At 54.3% G+C, this 23950-nt stretch overlaps 1 protein-coding gene across 1 annotated transcript in view; it reads left to right on the top strand.

The window, feature by feature from the left end:
• The window catches only part of CYTH4 (cytohesin 4), a 28346-nt gene extending 4803 nt beyond the window's left edge, over positions 1-23543 (top strand). The window contains exons 2-13 of the mRNA XM_060112515.1: positions 3360-3442; positions 5386-5450; positions 6882-6948; positions 8439-8557; positions 10246-10326; positions 11884-11996; positions 14070-14218; positions 19976-20087; positions 21518-21594; positions 21938-22009; positions 22519-22673; positions 23471-23543. Of these exons, the coding sequence (XP_059968498.1) occupies positions 3360-3442; positions 5386-5450; positions 6882-6948; positions 8439-8557; positions 10246-10326; positions 11884-11996; positions 14070-14218; positions 19976-20087; positions 21518-21594; positions 21938-22009; positions 22519-22673; positions 23471-23543 (1166 nt within the window). The remainder of the gene's footprint in view (positions 1-3359; positions 3443-5385; positions 5451-6881; positions 6949-8438; positions 8558-10245; positions 10327-11883; positions 11997-14069; positions 14219-19975; positions 20088-21517; positions 21595-21937; positions 22010-22518; positions 22674-23470) is intronic.
• Positions 23544-23950: the final 407 nt, after the last annotated feature.

The following is a 23950-nucleotide window of genomic DNA, read 5'->3' as shown; positions in this document are numbered from 1 at the left end:
TCTTGCTTTGTCCCCTGGTGTAAGTGCCACCTCCCTTCATCCCCCAGGAAACCAGGATCTCTAGACCTCATAGTTGCAGGGACGGAAAGGAAAACTCCCAAGTGGGTCACTAGAAGGATGGTACCACTCCTATTCCTTCCTTGTTCTTGAATCCCAGGAGATTACCTCTTGGGGAAAGAGCACCATCTAATGGTCATTGATTTACCGTGTATAGTACATCTTGGAGGATGATGCTCCATCCAAGCAGTATATCATCTCCAAGCTGACACCTCAGCAGCACCTTCCATAGGCTGCTCCATCGTTCCGTCAGGCCAGCATCCTCTGGTGGTGAAATGTGTAAGAGGACCATTGGATCCCATGGCCACATGCTCCTCCCACACCTCCTTTACTGTAAAGAGGGTCATCCTTTAGTCTAACATGATGTGTTGCAGGGTTCTGGGTCAGCAGATCAAGCCCTTGGATAGTGGTGCTGACCAAGGCTCTGTGGGCAGGAAAGGCCACCATATCCAGAACAAGGGATCCAATGTAATCGGTTTGCCACCAAGTTGCTGTTTGGTCTTCTCAAGAAACAATGGGTCTCTGTTGCTGGCAGGTCTGATATTCAGCAGTGGTGGAGAGCCTGGGTGAGTGGGTCCACACAGACTCTCCACAGAGGCCACATTCATTCGTGTACCGTTGTACCAGCACTGGGCTAGCCAGTCAGAAACTGGCTGATGTCAACTGGCTGAGTCATTCTATCTGCCTGGTGATTTAGTGCCTCTCCTGTGGTGGCTGCTTCCTGGGGAACATTAGTGTGCTTTACAAAAATCTTCATACTCTGTGCCCACTCCCATAGGGCCACCCACTTGACTCTTCCCCAGACCTCTCTGTTCCCAAACTTCCTTTTCTCCTTCCTTCTGACCGAGAAGTCAAGGCATCTTCTACTGCCCATGAATGCATGTATATTCTTACTTCATGCCGCTTCTCTTTCCACATGAAATAGATGACCAGGTGCCCTACCCAAAGCTCTGCTCACTGAGAGGACTTCTCACCACTCTCTTTCTGGAACACCTTGAGCAGGTCTGTAGTTCAATAGCTGTCCAGTTTTACTTGTACACAAACACTGAGCCACCCATCCTGGAACCGAATTCAGGCATTTTTCTCCTTTGTCATGAGATCACAAGGGATCCATCCATAAAGACATAGTATGAGCTGAGGGACCTGGTACAACAGAATGACAACAAGTGGATGACATGAGGGTCTGGGTCACCTGTCCCTGGGGCTTCCTGGAGCCTTCTGTCTCTGCTCATACCTGTTCCTGGGTGAACCACTTACGAAGGATTGCTGTTGGGCTCACTTGACTTTATGACTAGGTGGGTCAGACCCATCCTGGCTGCTTGACAGGGGAATCATTACCATTTACACTTGACACAGTGTTGCAGGAGCCTTCCTTCCAGGGGCCTGACCTCTTCTTCAGTCAGTGGCGCCTGGAATCTAAAACCTGCTCAGGTCCACAAACCAGGCAAGGGCTCTTGGATTTTCATGTAGTGACTGCCCTTTGGGAGGGGCGTATCCTTGGGCAAGGCAGCTCCATTTGGGCTGAGGTAAGTTCTTGAGGAGGGACTCAGCTGTGAGTCATCAGGAGGCTACACACACACACACACACACACACACACACACACACACACACAGCAGCTGAGGGAGTGGGTGCCTTGGTCCTGAGGGGGAGAACTGGGTGACACAACATGGTTCCCATTATACGTGTGTTTTACCCTTCCCGTATGTCAGATCCTCACTGAGTGTTTGACAAAATTCAGATTTTTTTAATCCTGACCACCACCGTCTAGGTTATGGTTCATGCTTCAGAGACAAGGACACTGTGCAAGTTGAGTTTCAGGTGTGGCGGATGTAACAAAAAGACTCAGAATAACAGTGACTGAGACATTCTCAACACTTATTTCTCTCTCATTGAAAAGTCCAAGTGGGTAGCTGGTGGGGGTGACCGTGATGCCTCTTCTCCACATGGCTGCCCAGCACCCAGCCTCCTTCCAGCTTGGCGCTCTGCCACCTCAATACCCAGCTAACATCTCAAAGTCCAAGATGACTGCTCAGTCAACAGGAGGGGAAGTAGGGAAAGGGACCTCTTGATATTCTCTGCTTTTATTTGGAAGAGATCATATCTGTCCTTGCAAAACCTTTAAGAAACGTGACCAGGCACTTCCCAAAGCTAGGACTTGAGAGTCGAGAGGATTTGAATGGGCAGGAAAAGGCATCACAGGGTGGAGGAGCTGTAGAGGCAAAGGTGGAGAAGTAAGACTGAGAGTTAGACCATTTGGGGGCAGTGAGGAGCAGGCAGGCTGGACTGGCAGGCTCTTGTTGAGAATGGTGGGGAATAAGCCTGGCTGGATGAGGACTTTTCCCCCTGTGGAATAAGGATTCCATGGAGATTTTGACCAGGAGAGCGTTATGGATGGGACAGGAAGCGGGGGTCGGGTAGAGGTAGGTCAGCTGACCCAGGTGGGGTCATATGACCCAGGTGGGGTCATAGCACGTTGCCAGAACATTGGCACACCTGTGTCTCCTTTAATTCAGTTCCAGGTGATGAGGAAAGAACTCAGACTTTGTCGTCATCCCAACCCAAGTCCCACCCTGGCTCAGCAACTTGTCCCTTTGGGACCCTGACCAGGTCACCTCACTTCTCTGAGCCTGAGTGTCTGGGGCAGGCACTGTGAAATGTCCCCCCAAATTCAGTTTCCCCATCTTACATAGTAAGGATATCAGGACCACCCTCTTAAAGGCTCATTACCCAGCCTCCCTTGAAGGTAGCTGTAACCGTGTGGCTACATCTGGCCAATGGGATGCGAGGCAAAATGATCACCACTTCCTGGTCATACAAACAAATGAATAAATGACAGATGCGTGATCCAGTGAAGAAGTAAAGTTGCAGCAAAGGATGGATGCCTTCAGCAAGTATTGCACTGAGCACCTGCTATGTGTCAGGCTCTTTCTAGGTGCTGAGGATACAGCAGTGAGCAAAATTGTTGAAGTGTCTATTCTCATGGGGCTGAGTGGAATGAGCAGAACACAAAAGATGCAAGTAAACAAGATGGCTTAGGGAGTCTGTACCCAGAGGGGCAGAAGAAACATAAAGCTTGTAGGAGGGGAGTGTGGGGAGGGACTGCTTTAGACAGGGCAGTCAGGGAAGGCTTCTTGGAGGAGGTGACATCTGAGCCAAGGCCTGGATGAAGAGGGCAAGCAAGTCATGGTTTCTAGAAGGAAGAGCACCCTGGGGAAGTGAGAGCTAGCTGGGGTGGCTGGAGCCGAGTGATGGAGGGGAGGGTGGGGAATGAGCCAGGGACCACCAGTTCTTCTCTCTCCAGACCCAGGGGAGCTGAGCAGCAGGGAGGCGGAGGAGCTGCAGCGGATCAAATGGCATCGGAAACAGCTTCTGGAGGACATCCAGGTGTGCTCACACTCACGCTCACAAATACACATGCTCTTGTCCACCCACATGTTCGTGCTGACACACCCTCAAACCACACATACCCACAAGCAAGCAGTCATTCACGTTCGCACACCTCCTGACCCAGCCTGGGCCAAGAGCGGGGCCAGATTCCAGCCCACATGTAGCCTCAGCCCCAGCCCCCAGGAGTGGGGAGAACAGAATTCTCAGGGGAGTCCCCACTCCTGGGTTCAGCTGCCAGGGCTCAGAGAGAGCCAGGAGAGCAGGGGAGAGAAAGGGAACCATCAGTTCAGCACCTACTATGTGCAAAGCCCCACCTGCATGGCCTCAGTCTGGTCTCATCTCCAACCCAGACCTCAGATTCATCCCCCCGAAAATGTAGACCATTTGGTCAAGATAACACCATTAGCTGTCCAGCACTTGTCAGTTCACCAGTTTCTCAGACATTAGCTCATCTGATTCTCAGCAACCTTGTGAAACAGGCCCTGCTTCTGCTCCTGGAATGTGCCACCATGCTCGGTCCTGCCCCTGGGCCTTTGCACTCACAGTTCCCTCTGCCTGAGACTCTCCTAATCCCTCCTCATGGCTCCTTCTTCTCCTAGTTCATTCTCAGCCCAAATGCCTCTCCTTCTAGGGGTCGCCCTGTCCACTCTGGCTGTAGTTGGTGTGGGACCCCACTTCCCATCCCAACACGTGTACACCTAAGATTCCAGAGAAAGACGAAGGCACAAGATAACTCCCTCAGCAAGTACTTACCATGTGCCAGGCTCTTTCTAGACCATTACTCTGACCATTTTCTGCATGGTCATTTCATTTGCCCCATGATCCAAAGTCCAGTGGGGCGAGCTCCATGTAAGGAGAGCCTGGGTCTGTTTCCCACCACTATATCCCAAGTCCAATAGTCAGAGCATAGTAGGTGTTCAGTTAATACTTACGAGTGAACCTTCATTTTATTTGTGGGGAAGCCATTCAGTGACTTGGCCAAGTTCACATGGACAGGAGCTGACTGGGCTCAGAAGGATGCTCCAGGCCCCATGCTGCTCCTGGGCCCCAGGACAAACCCCTATTAGGACTACCCCCATCCCAAAGATCTTGAGGGAGGTGAGGGAAGGCTGGGGTGCCTTTGGGGGCCCTTTCTGCTGCCACTGAGTTAGGGGGACTCCTCTGCCACTGGGCATCTCCTGCCGGGTCAAGATGGAAAAGGCTTGGGGGGTGTCAGGGAAAGCACAGGCTTGGAGTCAGATGTTGGACATGTCCCTTCACCTCTCTGGGCCTCAGTGTCCTCTTCTGTAAATTTCACTGGAATTGCAAAGTCCCTGAGAAGAGGTTCTGTGCCATCTTGTACCCCGTTGACCCATAGCACCTGGCTCGTAGTGGCCACAGAGTCTAGGGAGCGGGACAGGGTAAATGGATGGATGGAGGAAAACCAGAGAGGAGCTGGGGCCTGATCATTGGGTGAGAGTTTGTACCTCCTGCCTGGCAAGGCAGTAAGGAGCCGTGGATGGAGTTTGAGTGGAAGAAGGGCCGGCACCAAGCTGTGCTTCAGAAAGATGGCAGCTGGGTGGAGGAGGGCTTGTCGGGAAGTTTTGCCTCAAGGGTAGGACACTTTTCAGCTGCAGAGGTGAGAGATGGGGAGACCAGAAATAGAGTGGGTGAAAGGCTAGGGACTGGGGACTCCCTCACCCCAAGAGAGGAGCCCCGGGAGAACTAGGTATAAACAGAGGCAAGAAGTTTGCCTTGGGATTTTGAGGATATGAGATATTCGGGAAAGGGATCCACCAGGGGGAGGGTCCCTTAGTGGCAGCTCAAGACAGAGGTTTGGGAATCATGCCTGGAAGTGGGAATGGTTGTGTTTGGGGTTGGGGGGTGGGTCGTGAACCCCTTTCTGTCCCAGTCTCCGCCCCCTGACTCTACCTCCCCACCCTACCCCCGCCACCCCACAGAAGCTGAAGGACGAGATCGCAGATGTGTTTGCTCAAATCGACTGCTTCGAGACAGCAGAGGAGAGGTGAGGGGCCCGGCAGGGGACCCTGGGAAGCTGCCACAGTGGCTTCCTGAGGATGTCACATGCCATGAGTGAGAGTGAATGAGCCCGGGCCCTGGTGAAATCAGGGGTCGGACCCCCAGAGGGGAGGCATAGGGGGGTGAAATAGGAACAGGGCGGCCCTGATACTCCATCCCATGGTCTGGTCTGGCCCTTACTTCCAGCGACCCCTCTCTTCAGCAGCAACCCCGTTCTCCCACCTCCTCCACCCAAAGCCTCTCCCAACTCACCCTGACCCAGCCCCTGACCCAGCCCCTGACCAATCGCTGGCCAGGAGCATCCTGGGTTGGGCCAGGGAGAGGGGAATTTCAGCCCCAAGGATGAGGACAAGGAAGCCAGGGGCCTTACGGGGACAGGAGCCTGGCCTGTGGCAAGGCCAAGGCTGGTCCACCTCACTCCACCCATAAGGTGTCATCACCCCACCCCTTCTATAGGAAGACTGCCCCTGGCTCTGTGACCTGCGGTTGGTCCTCCCCTCACTGGGCCTCAGTTTCCCCACTTGTACAATGAGAAGGTTGGTCCCTACATAATCCCCTAGGGTCCCAGGGCACTGACTCCTCCATACGGTGTCCCAGGAGATCCCCACCCTGCCCCTGCCAGCCTTCAGTTCTCTGATGCCTCTGATGTTCACCTTCCTAGCCCGGACACGTGCATGCACTCACGCCCGCATACACACGTGCACTGCTCCCGTGCCTCCAGCCCCAACAATGACAACAACATAACATTTTTTTTTTGCAGTACGCGGGCCTCTCACTGCCGTGGCCTCTCCCGTTGCGGAGCACAGGCTCTGGACGCGCAGGCTCAGAGGCCATGGCTCACGGGCCCAGCCGCTCCGCGGCACGTGGGATCTTCCCAGACCCCGGCATGAACCCGTGTCCCCTGCATCGGCAGGTGGACTCTCAACCACTGCGCCACCAAGGAAGCCCAACAACATAACATTTACACGGCACCTAACACTAGCTATTTTCAATGATTTAACCTCTCAACAATGCTTGGGGGGCAGGTGGTAGAGTCACCGCATGCTATAGATGAGGAAACTGAGTCCCAGAGAGATGAGTGGGACTTGCACCGGAAGCCTGGCTCCAAAGCCTGTGCTCTCACCCCCAATCTCCCTGTTAACTTCCTCCCCCTCTAAGCACGGGGCCCCCCTAAATCCCTCCCCAGGAGTATCTCTGGCTCCTGAGGCCACAGCTCCAGAGCTGGGCCCATTGGAAATATGGTCTTGTAGCTCAAGAAGGGGCCCAGACCCTGCATTTCTCACGTTCTCCTCAGTGATTCCAGCCCCACTTGGAGGTCCTTAGGGAATACTGGCTCTAGCTGAGGGAAGCATCCTCGGGGATTGGAGGGGTGTCCTGGGGTCCGGGGGCGTCCAGGCTGATGTCTTCCTGTCTACAGCCGCATGGCCCAGAAAGAGAAGGAGCTGGGCATCGGGCGCAAGAAATTCAACATGGATCCCGTGAAGGTAGGCAGTGCGGGGGCCGAGTCAGGGGGCTGGGAGAGCTGCATGCTGGGTCCCTCCACGATGTCCTCTTCTTCCCCTCAACTGACACAATTACCCACTTTACAGATGAGGAAACAAGCCCCGCCGGGCTCAGCATCTAATCCTGCGCCCCACGCCGGTTATGGCTGGGGGCTCCGCCACCCCACAGCATAGTAGCCCCGGGGCATGAGGTGGGAGCCAGGAGAATGGGGTGGGGTCTGTGATGTCTGTCCCCCACTCTGTGAGTTGGACTTTGGGCAATGGGGCCCTTAAACTCTGGGGCTCAGTCTCCGGAAGTGTCTACCAGCCCCTCGGCTGGGGGAGCCAGTCCTGGGACACTGGCGTGGAGCCCTGAGCGCTCAGGGCTCAGCTACGCTCTAACCCCACCCCCACTGGCCTCAGAGCAGCCCCAGTCCCCACCCCTCGCCCAGCCAGGTGGCCCTGGGCTCCTTTCCTGTAGGAGCCGGGACAGGAGGAAGCCACAAGTTGACACATGGAGGTGGGGTCAGGGAAGCCAAGGGGTCCCTGGAAATTTACTGCTCTCGCTTAGAAGGCTGCCTCTTCCCCATCACAGGCCTCCCGTGTCCCAGCGGCACAGCAATCAACCCCTGCCCCCATCCACACGGACCACACAGACCACACACACACGTGCACACAGGCGTGTGCACATGCGCTAACTCACTTCCTACCTGATCCTGCCTGAGCTCCCCTCAGGGAGGGACCACTGAGGGGTCCCCTGGGCCATCTGCCTGTCACTCAGAGCCCTCCACAACCTGTCCCCCGTCTCCCCTCTTCTCCAAAAGAAATAGGGACTCGAAGGCATCATCATGGAAAACCAGACACCAACCCCTCAAACTCCTAAAATTAGATGACAGACTTCGAGTGCCTGGATTGTGGGGAGAGATGTCTGAGATATTGTCAAATCAGAAAATCGGGCGAGGCACACTCCCATTTTCACACAGAAAAGGGAGGAAAGGACCACAAGGGAAACTGTCTACCTCCGAGTGGTAGGACTGAGCAATTTCCTCTCTTTTTGACTGAGCAGTTTTTTTCTAATTTTTATACAATGGACATAGATTACTTGTAAGAAAAAATGAAACACTATGTTTAAATAATATGAATTTTAAGGGGGACAAAAGGAAGGGCTGAATCATTCAATCTTAAAATTATAAATTCATAGAATCATCGAAGCATATCATCAGAGTGTCAGACTGAAGGGCACCCTGGGGAGCACCTGGCATGAGCCTGGTTCATGGCAGGAACCCCATCTCTCTTTGCACGTCTCTGCTGACGGAGAACTCACCACCTTACAAAGGCAACTTCTATTAAGGAGGGGACACAACTTCCCAGAACAAGCTGTGCCAATGCTAGAATGCCAGGCCCAGGGCTCTGGCCACAGGGGCTCCCTTGCTCCCTCCTCCCAGGTCAGCTGCTGGGCGGGGCTACTCACGGGCTCTGTGTACCACCTCCAGGGCATCCAGTATCTCACTGAGCACAAGCTGCTGACCCCTGATGTCCAGGATATCGCCCAGTTCTTGTACAAGGGCGAGGGCCTCAACAAGACGGCCATCGGCACCTACTTGGGGGAGAGGTAAGGAGGGCGGGGCCTTAGGGAGGCAGAGAATGAGGGTGTGCAGGTGTGCACAGGCGTGGGTGAGGGGATTGTGCATACAGGTAAGTAAGGGAATGAGTCATGTTAGGAAAGTCATAACTCCTGGGGTTCAGCGGCCTAACTGATCACACCCCTCCAGACCCTGAACCCAGGGCTGCCTGCCTTCCTTCTTTCCTTCCTTCACTCATTTAGAAAACAAGTAGATATTTTTAGTGTCTACCGTGTACCAGGCAGTGTTCCAAGCCCTGGATTTACACCAGTGAACAAGATAGACAAAACTCCTGGTCGGGGGGGCAGGCAGGGGGGTTAAATTGGGAGTATGGGATTAACAGATGCACACTACCATATATAATAGATAAACAACAAGGATTTACTGTGTAGTACAGGGAACTATATTCAATATCCTGTAATAAACTATAATGGAAAAGAATTGAAAAAAAGAATACAGATATATACATATATATGTATAACCAAATCACTTTGCTGTGCACCTGAAAATAACACTGTTGTAAATCAACTATACTTCAGTTTAAAAAACAAAAAAAACTACTGGGAATTCCCTGGATGTCCAGTGGTTAGAACTCGGCACTTTCACTTCCATGGGCCTGGGTTCAATCCTGGTCGGGGAACTAAGAGCCCTCAAGTCACGCAGCCCGGCCAAAAACAAAAACAAAACAAAATCAAAAAACTCCTGCCCTCAAGGAGGTACATTCTAATGGGGAAGACAGATCCCAAAATATGTAAAATAAGTTAGAAAATTATAAATTCTTTGGAATACAAATAAAGCAGGGAAGGGAGATGAGAAAGTTCTGGGAACCATGCTTCGAAGGCTGTGACTTTAAATAGTGTGGACACAAAGGGTCTCACAGAGAAGGTGAACGTTGACTGAAATTTAAAGGAGGTGAGCATTGTAGCTCTGGGGGAAGAGCATTTCAGGCAGAGGGAACAGTGCGTGCAAAGGCCCTGGGGCAGAAGCCTGCTTAAAGAACAGCAGGCTAGTGAGACTGGAAGAGAGAGAGGAAGGGAGAAAGTTGTAGGTGACAAGGTGGGGACCCCTGAGAGAGTTCTGGGCAGAGAAGTGGTCTGAGGGGACCCTTCTGGCTGCTGGGTGGCAGATAGACTATAGGGGACAGGCGTGGAGCTGGGCCAGCAAGCCAGGAACCCTTCCCCCAGGCTCCCCAGAGGACACTCTCCTTCTAAGCAAGCAGGGAACCCAGGTGGCAAAAAGGGCAGCGCTTTCTGATTTCAGATCTGGGAAGGGGAAGGAAATGGGGGTGGGCATTTTCTCTTGATTTTACAGATGTGGACACTGGGGTTTGGGGAGGTCAAGTGGCTTGTGTGGGGTCACCCATGAAGGAAGTGACAGAGGAAGGATTTGGCTCAGGGCAGGCCATTCTGAAACCAGAGCTCCCCTCCTGGGTGAGGACAGTGCTGGTGAGCCGTCAGGGGGCGGGGCGTCTGCTGTGTGTGGTAGGACATGGACATGCACACGGGGGCGGGGGGACAGTGATGTGGGCTCAGACAGATGTGAACAGTCCAGATGGTGGCTGGATTCAGAAGGAGGACATCTCTCCCCTCCTTGGCCTACCCCACCTCAACCGTCCCCAGGAGGTGGGTGCCAGCAAATGCCCGAGTGTGTCCCGCCCTCCCTTCTGCCTCCTCGCCAGGGACCCCATCAACCTGCAGGTCCTCCAGGCCTTCGTAGATTGCCACGAGTTCGCCAACCTCAACCTTGTCCAGGCCCTCAGGTGAGTGGTCCAGGGGGCAGGGGCCTGACCCTGGCACAGGAGGAAAGGTTGGGGCATCACCATCCACATGGATAACAGCACAAACAAAGCATCAGGAGAAAGAATGAATAAATGAGGGAACTCCCTGGCGGTCCAGTGGTTAGGACTCAGCGCTTTCATTGCTGAGGGCCCGGGAACTAAAATCCTGCAAGCTGCATGGTGCGGCCAGAAATATTTTTTTAATAAATAAATAAATAAACTTAATTAATGACATTATCCCCCACATAGAGCTGAGGTTAGATGAGATAATAGGTGTGGACTGCCTGGATCAGCACCTGGCTCGTTACTACTACTAATTATTATATTACATCATTATTATAATAATATTTAATCATTATTACTATTATGATGCTATTCCCATCCCACTGCTCTTTGGATTAGTGCTTGTTTTACTTATTTTATTAATGCAGCTTAGTGTGTACTGCATTTATGATTACTTATTATTTTCTAATTAGGATATTATTGTTGCTACTCATTTTTACAACAATGGGAGGCATTACAGTGTATGCATTAGGAGCACAAGCTCTGGAGCCAGACTGCTCAGTTCATATCCTATCTCTGCTACTCAGCCCTTGGGAAAGTCTCACACACACACACACACACACACACACACACACACAAAAACCTCTCCTGCCTCAGTTTCTTCATCTGTAAAATGTGGATACTAACAGTACCAACCTCATAGGGTGGTGAGGACTAAATGAGAAAATGTTTAGAACTGGTCCACTGTAAGTGCTTAGTTAAGTCTTGCTGCTGCAGATGATGCCTGGAAAAGCAGCTCCTGAGTCGGGGCATTTGTTCTGGGCTTTGATGGATGATTAGGAGTTTGCTAGGCAGAGAAGGAAGAAGCCACCACCATCTAAGCAATGTGGCCTTCCCTCTAACTCCCATGCTTTTTAAAGGAGAGGGATAGGTTGGGAGTCTCCAACGTTCATTCGTTCATTTATTCACCTGTTCATTCTTTCACTCATTCAGCTAGCCTTTACTGAGCAGTTACTGGCTGTCCCAGCTCACCAGGAGATGTGAGAGGAGAAGGCACTGCCCTTGCCCTTGGGGAACTTAGTTGGAAGCTGTGGAAATCACTCACTTCTAAGAAAGGGATGCCCAGCCAAGGGAAGACACTCCCCCAGGGTCCCACAGTCAAATCCCAGGGCCCAGTGGCCAGGCGGGGAGGGGCCTCAGAACCCGGGAATCCACAGGGCTAAGGTCGACTGGGCCGCAAATGGTGCTGGGTCTCAGATGGGCAGTGGGGTGTGCCCGCTCAGCTCCTGTATTCTAGAAGAAAAAGCATTTCTTGGATCCCCCCTGCAGTCTTGGTGCTCAGAATAACAAATTCCACTGACCACCCCCCAACCCTATGAGCCTAGATGACAGGTGCAGAGTCTCTCATTTACAGGATAAAGAGACTAAGCCTGGGAAACACAGAGCAGCTTATGGTGTGGGGGGATGGGGTACCCCCTAAGCCCCCTCTGAGAGCCTCCCCCACCTCCACTGCCCATGGTTTTGTTCTTCCCCCAGACAATTCCTGTGGAGCTTCCGACTGCCAGGCGAGGCCCAGAAGATTGACCGCATGATGGAGACCTTTGCCACCCGATACTGCCTCTGCAACCCAGGTGTCTTCCAATCCACAGGTGCCAGTGTGGGAGGGGACCCTGCCAGACACAAATCTGCCTTCCGAGGCACCTCGGCCTCTCTACCCCCTCAGGTCTCTCCCAAGCACCCAGACCCTGGGAGCCCAGATCCCCTCATGAACACTCACTACTGAGTGTCAACTCTGTGCCAGGCCCTCTGCTGGGTGCTTGTCAGGCAGAGCTGCCTCAGGGCATGATCCTTGGGAGAGAAGGGAGGAAATAATGGCACAGGGTGTTAAGGCACCAGTGCCTCATGTGAGGGCAGGGATGGGGGACTCAGCGTGTCCAAGCTGGCTTCCCAGAGGTCCTGAGGTCTGAATGGGGTTTTGAAGGATGAATAGGAGTTCTCCAGGAGGTCAAGGGGAGAAATGGCCTTTTGGGCAGGAGTTCTAGTTTGAGCAAAGGCACAGAAGCATGAAACAGCCTGAGCAGGATGCAGGGCGCAAAGGGGTATAGAAAGATATCAGCAAAGCTCAGTCGTCCACATCCCCCAATATGGTGGGCGAAAAGTCATCATGGAAGGCTTGTCCTGGCCTCTTCTCTGGGTCTGAAGATACCATAGCAATAACCAAGTCCACATACTGAGCACTCCCCAGGTGCTAAGTGCTTTACCCATGCAAAGTCATGTAATCCTTACATCCACTCTACAAGCTCATCAGTGTTCTCATCCCTGCAGAACACAGACTCCGAGAAGTGACAGGAGCTTTTCAGCAGTATATCCATGGGCAAGTCCTACAGAGCATTTGCCTACCTTGTAGTTATATATAAATTAGGGATTTGCTTGTTTGTTATCTGTCAGCCCCACAAGTCTAAATGTCTCACAAGGATGGGGACCATACAGATTTTTTCACCAGTGAATCCCCATTCTGTAGCACTTAGGAGGTACACAATAAATATTTGTAGGGAGGAAGGAATTTTAAAGCACCAGATTTGAATCACAGTCTCACTACTTAATTTTGTGACCTTGGACATGTAAACTCACTCTCCCTGTGTCTCAGTTTCCTAATCTGTAAAACAGTGGTGGTAACAGTGCCTACCCCATAGTGCTGTCAAGGGCTGTAAAGAGCTTAGCACAGGGGCTTCCCAGGTGGCGCAGTGGTTGAGAGTCCGCCTGCCGATGCAGGGGACACGGGTTCCTGCCCCCGTCCAGGAAGATCCCACATGCCGTGGAGCGGCTGGGCCCGTGAGCCATGGCTGCTGGGCCTGCGCGTCCGGAGCCTGTGCTCCGCAATGGGAGAGGCCACAACAGTGAGAGGCCCGCGTACCGCAAAAAAAAAAAAAAAAAAAGAGCTTAGCCCAGGGCAAGCACCAACATTAGTGCCACTGCTACTAGAGGCAGAATCATTGATGTTCTAGAACATGAAGCTACTTCAAAGTTAAACCTGCAGATGGGGAAGCTGAGGCTCTGGGAACTCAGGTACTTTCCAAGGTCAACCAGAAAGTTGGGGACACAGCTGGACTTCCCTGGCTCTGGACCCAGGGCATTAAAACATCATAAAGAAAAAAAAAAAAATCATAAAGTAGCGATCCCCTCCTTCCCAAACGCTCAGCCCAGCCTCGCTCCCAAGCACATGGAAGTCTGAATAATGGAACAGGAGCACGGCTCCGGGAGCCCCACAATGCTAATTAGATTACCAAGTGGCACGTGACGAAGCCCTGAACAGTGTTGCCAATAATAAGCATCCTCTGAGTTCCGAGAAGGCAGAGAACAGAGTGGGCAGGGGAGCTGGGAGGGCTCCGTGGAGAGGAGGGCTGGAGCTGGAGGCCAAAGAGGGGGAGGGTTTAAGTGGGTAGAAAGGGAAGAGGAGGGAGTGCCTGGCAGGGGCCCCAGCAGGAGCAGAAGTACCAGGGTGGGAAGGCACACAGGGGCTCGGGAACTGACAACTGAAGCTTGTTTGGAGCAGGGAGCCCCATAAGAGTGGGAGGCATGGCCAGGCCTCAAATGCCAAGCCGGGAGGGCAGAGTGGACCTTCAGGACATTGAAACGGCCCATTCTTGGCCCCTAGAAGGGATTGGGGCAGGGGAGGGGGGAGTGGCCAGGGCCAAGACTGTGACCGCTGTCCCGTCCCACAGACACGTGCTACGTCCTGTCCTTCTCCATCATCATGCTCAACACCAGCCTCCACAACCCCAATGTCCGGGACAGGCCGCCCTTCGAGCGCTTTGTGTCCATGAACCGTGGCATCAATGATGGCAGTGACCTGCCTGAGGAGCAGCTGCGGGTAAGAGGAGTGTGGCCTCACCCAGCCCCGTCCCCAGGCATCCAGGAGGAGCCCGTCCTTAGGTCCATGGCCCAAGACGGGTTCCTCTAAGATAGGCCGCTCCAGGAGAGGGCGCTGCTGAGACGGCCCTCCCAGGTTGGTAACTGTCTTGAGAGGGACCGTCACAAAAGAGGTTGATCCCGAGAAGGGCTTTCCCAAGTGGGTCCATCTTAAGAAGGAGGTCCAAGACTGAACACCCAGGAGGTCCTCCCAGACCTCAGCCTTTGGGGAACTCTGGGCACCCATCATTCACACCTTCCAGAAAGGGTGCCTCACGCAGCCTAGGTCTATTTTTTGGAATCCCAGATTCTTAGACTCTCAGTGGGTCAGGGCTGAAAATCCCCAGACTCTGCTCAAACCCCTCCCTCTTTCAGAGAGGAAGGAACAGGTCTTCCACAGGCTACACATCAGCTCGAGAGTCGAGCAGAACCCAGGTCTCCCATCCCCTCCTCAAACAGCTCCACCCCTGCTACACTGCACCGAGCCCTGTGCCTGGCACGGGGCACCCAGGGATGAGTAAACCCACGTTCAGGGTCTGGTGGGAGGATGATATACATGTGAATTATAACCCTGCATGATTCATGCTGCACTGACCGTAGGAGACACAGCTATGGAGACACAGAGGACACTATTATCACTCTCCTGGGAGCAGGGGAAGGGTGCCATCCTGGAAGACTCCACAGAGGAGGTGACTTTTGAACTGGGCCTTGAACGTTGAGTGGGAGTTTGCCCAGAGGAGAAGCAGGGAAAGGACATTCCAGAAAGAGGAACTGGCCAGCACCTGACCTGGTTGGGAAAGGGAGGGGCATCCAGAGTGGCCAGCTGGGTACATACAGACAGTGATGGGCACCGAGGTTGGGCCAGAGAGACCATAGCTTCGAACGACAGCCTCAGGAGTTAGCCTGCTTCCTATGGGCAAAGCGGAGCCAGGAGCTGTTTTAGAAACACAGGAGTGAGATTCAAAGCCTGGCTCTGCAAAAATGAATTGACGGTTCATTTCTAGGACCAGAGACGCCCCAGAACTCAATAGAGCTTCACTTCCCTCCAGGTCAGAGCGCGGCAGGAGGGGAGGAGACTGTGTGAACCCCACCCTGGCAGCTTAGCACCCTGTGTACCTCCGACAGCAGAAGTCTGGTCGGTGGGGGGGAGAGCCTGAGTCTTGGAGCGATTCTGGTGCCCCTCGGTGTTTGAGAACAGCTTCGCCCTTAGCCCACCCCCCTCCTTGGTCCCCAGAGACAGTTTATCCTGGTGGGCGGGGGGCACGACATAAAATGAGGGCTTGAGAGTAGGTTAGAGCTCAGGTCAAGTCCCATCTTCCCGTTTGCCTGCTGGGTGACCTTAAATAATGACTCACCCTCTTGGAGCCACCATTTCCTCAACCAGGAGAACAGGGATAATGATGTCTGCATCACAGAGCTGCTGTGAGTAGTAATTTTAAAAAATGTAAAGGGCATAGCCCATGCCAGTACATAGCACAAGCTCTAAATGGTAGCTTAGGTCAGCATTAAGAGTAATTAATAACAATTTAAAATCCCCAGCCCTTAGTAAAATGCCTAAAACGTGAAAAGCATTTGAAAACTGGTAACGCATCTCATTGTGGTACTTGGGGCAGGAAGCTGGGCGCACCTTGTCCAGCAGGTAATGAGTTAACGACATGCCAGCACCAGTCCTGTGGGATCTCCCAGGTGCCACTTTATTGCTTCAGCCCCCAAAGAGCCTCCTTCAGCAGCTCCCTCCTTAGGTATTTTTCCCAATTCAAGCCTTTTGTTAATAACAATGCACTGCATTTGTACAGAGCTTGTAACTTTCTTCTCATAGGGCTTTCCGGTCTATTATCTCAATTTAGCTTCAAGCTCTTCCTGGGAGGTCTGGGAAGGGTTTATTATCCTCCTTGGCAGTGGAAAGGGGCAGGCACTGAGCAGGGAAAAGAACAGAGTGTTGGAGTCACAGCCACATCCAAGTCCTGGCTCCCCCATTTTCAAGTTGTGTGACTTTAGGTAAGTGGCTTGACCTCTCTGAGCTCCTGGTTTATAGGATTAGTGTAGGTAAGCTTATAGGATTAGTAAGGTATTTAGCACAGCACCTATGTCGTTGGACTGGCTAGTTAATCCAGAAGCTTCCCAGGACACAAAGTGAACCACACTGGCCTGGTCCTTGCTCTTCAAGACTTTCACAGGAAGCTGATCAGGACCGGGGGTCCTCTTGCTTTCTCTTGGGGTCTCATCTTCCCCATGTGTAAAGCAAGGACTCGGCTTTAAGCACCTTCAGGTATTCAGTTTGCAGCTTTGCAGAAGGATTCTCCAGGACACATAACATTTTTAAGTGACCTGATTTATGAAATTAAATTGACACAGATACATCATCTAAAGAGAGGTCACCCCGTGACCATGAGGGTGCGCAGCTGGGAAAGGCTTCAAAGAGGTGCATGATGGGAGCTGGGGCTCAGGCATGTTGAGCGGGTCTTGCCCTGGCCACCCTGATGGGGACAGGGTGAGTGCCTAAGAAACTCAGCCCAAAGGTACAGGGTGTAGACTCAGAAGATGGGAGATCAGATCCCAGCTCTGCCCTTATGGCTGTGTGCCCTTGAGTGTGAGCCTCAGTTTCTCCATCTGCAAAGTGGGCTGATGACACTGACCTCACATTGTTCTCCTGAGAAGCAGACAAAGCACTTCAAGCACCTGGCACCACTCACCTTGACAGGGTTGCCCAGAGAGGGAGCCAGGGTAGAGGAGGGGAAGATGCAGAGAGGATAGAAGGAGGGCTTGTCCACTCTCCAGTGTCACGGGTGGAGAAACCGAGGTCCGGGCAAGGGAACAGTCTCCCAGTTCAGGGCATCTTCTGCTGCAGGCAAGGCCGGACCTCCTGGGTTCCTGTCCAAGCGTCTCCATCAGAGCTGACCATATACTGGGCCCATTAAGTCATCTCGACAACCTTAGGCAGCAGGTACCATCCCCAGTTTACAGCGAAGGAAACTGAGCTCCAACAGAGGTAGCTGGCCAAGGGTCTCAGTCTGTGAGGAGTCCAGATTCAAACCCATGTCTGTCTGACTCCAAAGCCCTTCCCTCTGCAGAGACCAGAAAGCAAGATTAGGGGATGGAGATCTTGGCCATGTTTCCCAGCTTCCAGTTTCTTCCTGGCTGGAGGAATCTCAGCTCATATCATGGAAAAGATGGGGGATTGATGGTTGGCTTCAGGCTCGGCTAGATTCAGTTGCTCAGTGAGGTCAGAAGAGCGCAGTCTGGTCTCTCCATCTCTGAGCAACCTCCTCTTCCAAGTTGGCTTCCCTCTTACATAGGCTTTCCCCAAGTTGCAGCAAAGATGGCCTGGGCAGCTCCAGGCTTCCATCTTGCTTTATACTTTAAACTAGAGTCCCAGAATTAAGGTTTATTGAATTAAGGCTTATTGACTGGCATGGGTCACAGGTCCCTCTCTGAACCCGTCGCTGTGACCAGTAGGATGAAATGCTCTGATTAGCCAGATGGGAGTCATTCACAGTCTCCTGAAGCCTGGGGGCATGGCAGGTGGGCAGTGAGTGTCAACCCCCGCCCCCAGCAACCTGGACAGAAAGTCCAGGTGCAAGGATGTTTTATTACAGGGGGCGGGGGCGGGGGGAGCCTGGAGTTTACAAGGTACAGGAAATGTGGGTGAACTGAGCTGTTTCCCTTGTGGGGGCAGATTGTGTAGGCTGTAGGGCGCCTGCCAAAGCTGCCATGGGGCTCCCTGTGGGTGTCATGAAGGATGAGGCCCTCTCTGTCCCCCTGCTCACCTCCTTGGGCCTTCAGAATATTTGTCTGTGCTGCTTGCTTTGCTGACAAGGCCTTGCTACCACAGATCTTGTTCAACCAGCCACCGCCACTTGGGGAATCCCAGGGCCAGGTTGGGCCAGGGCAGGAGGGGTAAAGCGGGGCTTCCCAGCTGCTTTAGGGATGCAGGGGCTCCAAACTGAGAAAGTGGTCCCTGCTCTTCCCTGCTCACCCCACCACAGCCAGCGGAGCCCACTCGATCAAACCCAGGAAAACCTGCTTCCAGCCGGCACTCTCCTCACCCCATCTCTTACCCCTCCTCCACCCCTAAGCTCCTGGATTAGAAAAGACCTTTAAAAACCAGAAAACACCATTTCTAAAACTTTGGGGAATCGAACAGTACTTGGGAAAATTTTCATTTAAAATTTCAAGGAAACCATCCGAACAGCAGCACAGACAACTGCAACAGAAGGAAATGATGTCATTATCTCAACGATAGAGACCCAGCATTGTGTCTGGTTTTAGTCAGCAGAATTAGACAATTTAGAATGTTTTTTCCAAACACTCGGAAATCTGGGCAGCTCGTCTATGGAACGCAGTGCCCCACGGCAGGGGGTTCAAAACACACAGGGGTGATCTGTTGCCAACATCCACATCTCTCCCACAGGGAGGTCTTAGCCCTGGCTTGCATACTTCCAGTGACAAGGAACTCATTACCCTACAAGGTTGCTCCTTCCATATTTCAGCAGCTCCAACTTCTAGAAAGTTCTCCATAGAGAACTAAAATCTGCATTCTGAGAAAGTCCTACCCCCCAGAACAGGTCTCTGGTCTCTGCCTAGAAGAGGGGGCTTTAAGAGCCTAGGTCAGCATCCCACCTTGAGTCACAACATGGGCAGCCAATCTCCAACTCCCTAGCAGGTCCTCTGTGTCCCCCAACCCACGGTACACCTGGAAGTCTAGCTACTGCACCTAAAAGAAGAGGAGACCCCTTCCCCCTTAGATGTTGTCCAAAGAGGCCCTGAATCTGGCTGCTGTGCCCCAGAGTGCGTGTGTGTGTGTGTGCACGTGCGCACGTGCACACGCACGCACACTGGTGAACATGTGTGTGCATGTACACATCCCAGCCAAGCATCCTGTCTCCGACACTCTCAGACATGGGGGTGATGGACCCTGACTCACTCATCTGACCCTTAAGAGCAGTGCTGGGTGGTCAGGGTGCAGGTGGGGGCTTCTCCTCCTCATCATCTTCCCCTCGACTTGGGGGCAGGGAGGGGCTCTGACCCCAGTGTAGTCCATTTACTCTCCCTAGAACACTGGGGGTCAGCACTGTCCATTTTTCAGAAGAAGACAGAGCAGCTCAGAGAGGTTGAGGGATGTGCCCAGGGTCACACAGTCATCAAGTGACCGAGCTGGGATTTCAACCCAGGTGGCCTGACACTGAGCAGGTGCTGTTGTTCCGCCACGCGTGTTCTCCTGCCACTGGCTGGGGTTCCAGCAGGAAGGTGGGGGATGGGAACCATCAGCGCTAGGTCAGCAAACAGTTGCTAACCTGCTTTAGGCCAGGCCCTGGGGGAGGCTCTGGGGTTATGGCACCCAGGCCTTTCCTGGAGGAGCTCCCCATCTGCTTGGGGAGGTCAACCTGAGCAAGCAAACTGACAGCAAAATAACTGGCAGCGTGGGGACCATGGGTGAGGCAGCCAGCACGGTCTCTCGGCGGGGCTCACCCCACCCGCTCCATTCTACAATAGCACAGGGGGAGGCATGACATGGGGTTGGGGACAGGGGAGCACCACTGGGCCTGGGGGGACCGGGGAGGTTTTCCCCAAGAAAGCCAGGGACCAAAGAGGAGCTAACAGGAGGGGAAAGAGTTTGCCCAGAGGGCCAGTGACCTGCCCGAGGCCACACAGGCTGGACCCAGGCCCTGGACTGGGATGAATGTCACAGCGGCTCTTTCCCTCCCTTCTCTGGGGGCAGAACCTCTTCGACAGCATCAAGAGTGAGCCCTTCTCCATCCCCGAGGACGATGGCAACGACCTCACTCACACCTTCTTCAACCCCGACCGCGAGGGCTGGCTGCTCAAGCTGGGTGAGAATGTCCTCATGCGCGCTGGGGGACACGCACCGACATGCCTGCACACTCACGCAACGCGGCTGCCACTCACATGCACTTGACATGCAGCCTCGGGGGTGCAGTCAGGTCAGCCCCAGGTCTCCTGACCCCTGGAGCAGCAGTCTGCCCATCCCATCCATCCATCTGTCTGTCCTGGGGATGAGGGGACAGTGCGGGAGGGGAATGATAAGCAGGAAGTGGGGACGGGAAGCTGACTGATTCATAGATAAACGCTTCAACCGCGGGTCATTCTTCCTGAAGCGATTCTGAGGAAGCCCAGACCCAGTGAGGTTAGGGCATCTGCCCAGGGCCACACAGCCAGCCAGTGGCGGATTTTGGTGGGCAGAGGGTTGGGTGCCCTTGAAAGACAGAGGGAGGGAGTGTGACAGGATGTGGCTCGGGGAGCCTCCCCTCAATGGGACTAGGGGACACGGAGGGCCTCAGGCCTACAGAGGGGAGCTGTGGTGTGTGCCACGGCTGCAGCGGCTGGAGGATCTGGCAGGGGAACTGCAGGGCCCAGCCATTTGCTTCTGCCACCCCCACACACTCCTGGGCGCCGCCCCAGCAGGGGCAGCCCAGCCAGGCACAGTGATCTTCCAGGGCAGGGGAGAACAGACGCCTCGTGCTGGAGCAGGGGTCCTGGCCTGGGGTGCCCATCCAAGCCCTCCATCTCTCCAGACCCACCTCCCAGTTTACCCCCCTGCAGACTGCAGCCTCCTTTCTTGCCCAGCTGACTGTCCTCAGTCCCGGGGAAGCTCTAAGTCACAGATCCCAGCTCCTCCACCCACCCTCAGCCTGAGTTTCCACAGCCGCAAAATGGGGATAATCATCCCTGGGACAGTTAAATGTGTGGGAAGCCAAGCACTTGGGTTCTGGGGCCGGGACACTGGGGTTCGAATCCCAGCTCTGCAGCCAGACCTCGAGCAGATGACTTAGCCTCTCTGTACCTTGGTCTCCTCATCTGTAAAATGGGGTTAATAATGGTCCCCTTCTCATAGGTGGTTATACGGATTAGTAAGTGAAAGTTTTTTGAAACCTCTAGAACACTGCCTGGCAAATGAAAGATGAAAGGCTTAGCATAGTGCCAAGCAGGGAGCGGGCCAAGGCATGAACGGAGGGGTGAGGGCAGCAGGAAGGTGCAGAGAATGGCCAGCCTGCCCCAGGGCCTGATCATGGAGGAGCCTGGGTCAGGCAGCTCAGGGGCAGTGCAGGGGTGATAGAGCCACTCAGGTTTTCAGTCAGGAAGGGATAGATAAGGGGGAAGGTGAGGCAGGCAAGGGGTTGGGGGCTTGCTGCTCAGGTGGGGGCCCAGAGGAGAGTGTCTGAGGCCCTGCTCTTCTGTGGAGGGAAGTGCTGGTGGCCCAGGGCAGAGGAGGGCTGACTGACTCCGCCACTGGCTTTCGCAGGCGGCCGCGTGAAGACGTGGAAACGACGCTGGTTCATCCTGACAGACAGCTGCCTCTACTACTTTGAGTTCACCACTGTGAGCCTTACCCTGCCCTGCCACTCCCCCCAAACCCTTTCCAGACTTCCACTAAGCGGTCCATTGACAGAGCTTGGGGCCCCTTGAGATCTTTCGGACCTCCTCCATACCCATTGTACAGATGGGGAAAACTGAGCTACAAAGAAGGGAAGGGGCTGGGCCAAGGTGCAAGGCAGAGCCGGGGCTCTTCCCGTGCTGCTCCCCTGCCCTCTCCAGGGCTGCACAGAGTCGGGGGAGATGGGCACACTCCTCTCTGGGTCTAGGGATCCCCCAAGGTCACTCCCTGCCCTTGGCTTTGATGCTCCATTTGCAGGTCCTGACCTTGTCTCCCATTCCCCTGCAGGACAAGGAACCCCGGGGAATCATACCCCTTGAGAACCTCTCAGTGCAGGAGGTGGATGACCCCAAGAAGCCAGTAGGTATCGGTATGGAGGCCCGAGGCCAGAGCGGTTGCGGGAATTTCCAAAACAGGGTGGGAGGAGAGGGGGTGCCCATCACACCTTCCGGGCAGCTCAGGGTTGCCTCAGTCTCCCTCCTGGGGCCGTGGATCCTGGGGGCAGGTCGATGGCATCAAGAGGGCTTGGCCTCGCTCTCTCAGAGCTTGCTCCTGACACTGGCTCAGGGACGTCCAGTAAGCCTCTGCGCATTTCTGAGCCTCAGTTTCCCCATCTGTCAACTGGGGATTTTCAGAAGAATCATGGATTTAGGTCGAGCCAGGCACGTAATAAGTTCTCAACAAGAGGGGCTGCAGCTTCCGCCCCTTTGCCTCTCACAGGAAGGCCCAGGGGTCGGGTATGTCCTGCCGCTCATCCAAGCGCTGGTCTTGCCCAAGTGTCTAGGCCTCTCTGAGCCTGCCGGAGAGCCCAGTATAGCAGCCCTTTCCTCCCACCCCTGCCCTGCCTTCACCTGGCCACTTCCCCACAGTTCTGCCTGGAGCTCTACAACCCCAGCTGCCGGGGCCAGAAGATAAAGGCCTGCAAGACAGATGGTGATGGCAAAGTGGTCGAGGGCAAGCACGAGTCCTACCGGATCTCAGCCTCCAGCGCTGAGGAGCGGGACCAATGGATCAAGGCCATTCGGTAATGGGTGGCCGGACTGGTGGGGAGGTGTCTCCTGTCACCTTCCAGAAGCGCCTGCTTCTCTTGGAGCCCTGTTTCCTTGTCTGTAAAGAGGGCTAACTCTAGAATCTCCCTCCTGTTTCTGGCATGCAAATCCCTTCCACACATATTCTGTGAGCATCCCCTCTGGGCCAGCACAGTGCCAGGTCCAGGACACAGGGGAGAGAGGCACCGCCTTCATAGGGATGGTGGGGCATCACGGGAGATGTTGCATGTAAAGCTCTTTGCCCAGCGCCTGTTAGCATCAGGACCCAAAGTGGCCCTGGAAAGACCTGATGGAGGTGGAGAGGAGGCCTTTCTAGGTGGAACAAGCAGTGCAGGCAAAAACAAGAGGGCACGTCAGGCCAAAGCCACGCTCACCTCCATTTTACAGATGAGGACTGAGGCCCAGAGAGGGGAGGGACTTGCCCAGGGCCACACAGCCAGTGAGGGGCAGAGCCGGGACCGGCAAGCAGTTCTGCTGGTTCCACCTGGGCTCTTGTCACCTGCTTCTGAGAGTCTGATGGGAGCCTGGGGAGGGGTCCAAAGACATTTGGGGGCAAAATTCCCAAGGCTCTCAGACCTCAGCCTCACCCCCTCTGGCCCCGCCCGTGGGACTCTGGGTTAGGCCAGCAAAGCTGGACACACCCTGGCTTGGTCCTTGCTGGGGTCGTCTGGCTTTTCCCCTGAGGCGGGGCAGGCTGACCCCTCCCTGGGATATGGGACTCTTGAAGTCAGCCTGCCCAGCTCTGAAATCTTTTCACCTCCTCTCACTCCAGAGCCAGCATCACCCGTGTCCCCTTCTACGACCTGGTCTCTGCTCGGAAGAAGAAGATCGCCAGCAAGCAGTGAGCTTCCTGGGAGGTGGTGCCCGGCTTCCTGGGAGGTGGTGCCCGGCTTCCTGGAAACCCCGTGACCTGTGGTGCCTGGAGACCTACCTCCCACCCCAGGGCACCCTTTCCTGGCCCGCAGACACCCTCCCTCAACCCCCTTCACTTCAAGCTGACAGCAGAGGGGAGGAAGGGCTCAAGAAAGAGGGTGGGTGGGAACCACCGAGGGCTCAAAGCCTGACCATGAGGCCGCTGGCCCTGGATACCCAGGAAAGGCCCCGCCCCAGCCCCAAGTCCACCGCAGTAAAGGGTGAGGAAGGCAGCCCAGAACCCGGCACCCCGCCCTCTCTCTGGGGCTCAGTTTCCTCTCCTGTCAGACGTCTCCTTGCCCTCTGAAATGCTGTCAGCCCTCAGAGCAGAAGGGGCCTG

The sequence above is a fragment of the Mesoplodon densirostris genome, chromosome 11 (genome assembly GCF_025265405.1).
Source record: "Mesoplodon densirostris isolate mMesDen1 chromosome 11, mMesDen1 primary haplotype, whole genome shotgun sequence".
Lineage (NCBI taxonomy): Eukaryota > Metazoa > Chordata > Mammalia > Artiodactyla > Ziphiidae > Mesoplodon > Mesoplodon densirostris.
The sequence above is the reverse complement of the archived record's forward strand: the minus strand, read 5'-3'. Positions and strand labels throughout refer to the sequence as shown.